This window comes from Pteropus vampyrus, unplaced genomic scaffold (assembly GCF_000151845.1).
Source record: "Pteropus vampyrus isolate Shadow unplaced genomic scaffold, Pvam_2.0 Scaffold96, whole genome shotgun sequence".
In the NCBI taxonomy this organism is placed as follows: domain Eukaryota; kingdom Metazoa; phylum Chordata; class Mammalia; order Chiroptera; family Pteropodidae; genus Pteropus; species Pteropus vampyrus.
Window position 1 is genome coordinate 3,686,398 of NW_011888877.1, and position 2,753 is coordinate 3,689,150.

General features: G+C 47.9%; 1 protein-coding gene across 1 annotated transcript in view; it reads right to left on the reverse strand.

The window, feature by feature from the left end:
- Nucleotides 1-823: 823 nt before the first annotated feature.
- SKIDA1 (SKI/DACH domain containing 1) overlaps nucleotides 824-2,753 on the reverse strand; it is a 3,079-nt gene continuing 1,149 nt past the window's right edge. Inside the window, exon 2 of the mRNA XM_023533146.1 lies at nucleotides 824-2,750. Within this exon, the coding sequence (XP_023388914.1) occupies nucleotides 981-2,750 (1,770 nt within the window). The 3' untranslated portion in view covers nucleotides 824-980. The remainder of the gene's footprint in view (nucleotides 2,751-2,753) is intronic.

A 2,753-nucleotide genomic window follows, 5' to 3' on the forward strand; every position in this document is an offset into this window, starting at 1 on the left:
GAAAAAGAAAAAAGAACCCCACAAATAAGAGCTCCAGAAAAGAACATTTTGGGCTCACAGAAACTTTTTGCTACCTCATTGTGTAACCATGTAACCTAACAAACTTTCACTGAATGAAGTTACGCTTTCAGGTCTGAAATCTAGTGCATAAACTTAATGGCTCATTGTAATATTTATTATTCAACCTTTTGACATTTATTTGTAGCAGTTGAATTGAGGTACCGGGTGCATTATTAGCATTGAAACAGTAAAGTGTTCCAGCTCTACTGTAATAACTGAGTTTTACTTGAGTCTTTAGCCTGAAGTAGTCTGTGGAATGTAAACCAACCATTCTCCCACCCCGCCCCCACCCTACTCCAAAAAAAAAAAAAAAAGAAAGAAAGGAAAAAAAACAGGCAATGGCCTTATTCATATCAGGAAGCAGTATTGAGGTACCGGGTGCATTATTAGCATTGAAACAGTAAAGTGTTCCAGCTCTACTGTAATAACTGAGTTTTACTTGAGTCTTTAGCCTGAAGTAGTCTGTGGAATGTAAACCAACCATTCTCCCACCCCGCCCCCACCCTACTCCAAAAAAAAAAAAAAAAGAAAGAAAGGAAAAAAAACAGGCAATGGCCTTATTCATATCAGGAAGCAGTATTGAGGTACCGGGTGCATTATTAGCATTGAAACAGTAAAGTGTTCCAGCTCTACTGTAATAACTGAGTTTTACTTGAGTCTTTAGCCTGAAGTAGTCTGTGGAATGTAAACCAACCATTCTCCCACCCCGCCCCCACCCTACTCCAAAAAAAAAAAAAGAAAGAAAGAAAGAAAAAAACCCGCAATGGAAAAAAAAAGTAATCCGATTTCTGTCTTCAAAATGCGATAAACCAGGACTCCAAAAGGGGTGTAACACATTAATGGACTTGTACAAACCATCCTGTGCAGTTTACAACAAAAGGAAGGTAATACAGTTCAAGAAAATATCTTCCAAAACACTTTTATGAATTAAATTTCCTGAATTTGTGACTAGGTGGAAGAGGTATTGCAGAACCGCCCAGTTGCCATTTCCAGATAGGATGGGCCTTATGAGGAGGTTGGGAATCCTTAGTGGTGTTTAAGGAATACGCCGGCCACAAATCCCCATCCTTCCCAATAATGAGTGATGGTGGACAAGGAAAATTTGCCATGAAATTAAACGGCCTTTTCACTGCTGATGCTACATTGCTGGCTACCTTTTTGCGTCTGTTTATAACTGTAAAATCATCCAGTGTTCCTTCATGTGTCTCAGTTTTACCTGTAGGACGAGGACTTCTAGCTGATTTCAAATTTGGTTTGACTGGAGGTGTCTGAAGTACTGGTCGCTTTCCCAGGACTAGTGTCCGGTAATTTTTTCTCACCCTGGCACCAAATTTATATTCCCCATCCTCAGGTTTGGGAGAACCTAAAGTGCATGAAAGGCCCTGACTGGGAGCCAGTAGATTTAAGGAAGCAGTTTCTCTTTCAGGGCATGCAAACCCTTCCTTGGCTGTGGTTAGCAAGGCGTCCTCCTCTTTACTTCCAGTCACACTGTAAAACTCACCCTTTGTATCATTGCACTCGCACTTTAGCTTATTTGTAATAAGGTCAGGTTCATATTCTTCATTAGCACTACTGTCTTCGACTTTGATTTTAATATTGTGCAGAAATGGCAGTGTCTTGTCGCCTGTGTCAGTGCAGGGATTCTCGGCTTTCGTCGGTGGTGCTGCTGCATCCACCCCAAGATCAGTCCGCAAAGGGGGCAAAACCGTAGCAAATTCAGTACAAGGGGGGATTTTGGAATCTTTTTCAGAATTTGCTGCTGCTCGTGAAGAACCGTTATGGAAGAACCTAGCCGCTATTGTGTTGCTATCGGCACAGTGTGTAGTAGGAGTTGCTTGCAGGCATTTCCTAGCTTCTCGGAGTATTCTTTGTTGTGGAAATGCATTGTTTGTCTTTGGGCTAGGTGAAGAGGCCCCCTCCGCCAGGCAGTTAATTGTCAGGTCAGTTCTCTTTACAGTACTGGAGATTTCAGAGTGTGGGAATGTAATCGCAGATACTCTATCGTTCCTTATCTCCGTGAAACAACTCCCCAGGCCGGCCGGGCAGTACACCGGAGACGTTTTGGGGGCCCAGCCCTGCAGAGTCCACTCCTCCGGCGACTCGGCTTTGAAGCTGCTCTTGAGGTCGGGAAGTCGGCCTGCACCCTCGAAAGCAGCGGGGTTGGTGGCGGCGGCGGCGGAGGCCAGATGGTACAGGAAGTTGGCCTGCGCCTGCACGCCGGGCGGCTGGCAGAAGCTGGTGCGCCTGAAACGGATGCTCTGCACTGACACTTGGCTGGAGCCGGAGCTGGAGTCCGACTCCGACGAGGAGTCCTCCTCCTCCGAGCTGACCTCGCTGGACTCCGAGGCCCCGCTGCCCCCCTCCTCCTCTCCCTCCTCCTCCTCCTCCTCCTCGCATTCCTCCTCCTCCTCGCCCTCCTCCTCCTCCTCCGAGGACACGGAGTTGCTGGAGCTGGACAAACTGGAGCCAAAGTCGGAGTCATTGCCTGCGTGGTCCGAGTAGGAGCTGGACTCCGAGTCGCTGCTGCAGCTCTCGGGGAAGCTGCCCAGATGGGGCTGCGGCCGGTGGTGATGAGGGTGACTGTGCGGCGGCGGCTGGGCCCGGTGGTGGTGGTGGTGGTGGTGGTGATGGTGGTGGTGGTGGTGGGGAGGCGGGCAGAAGCTGTTAACCAGGTGAAACCTCTCCAGGCAAGT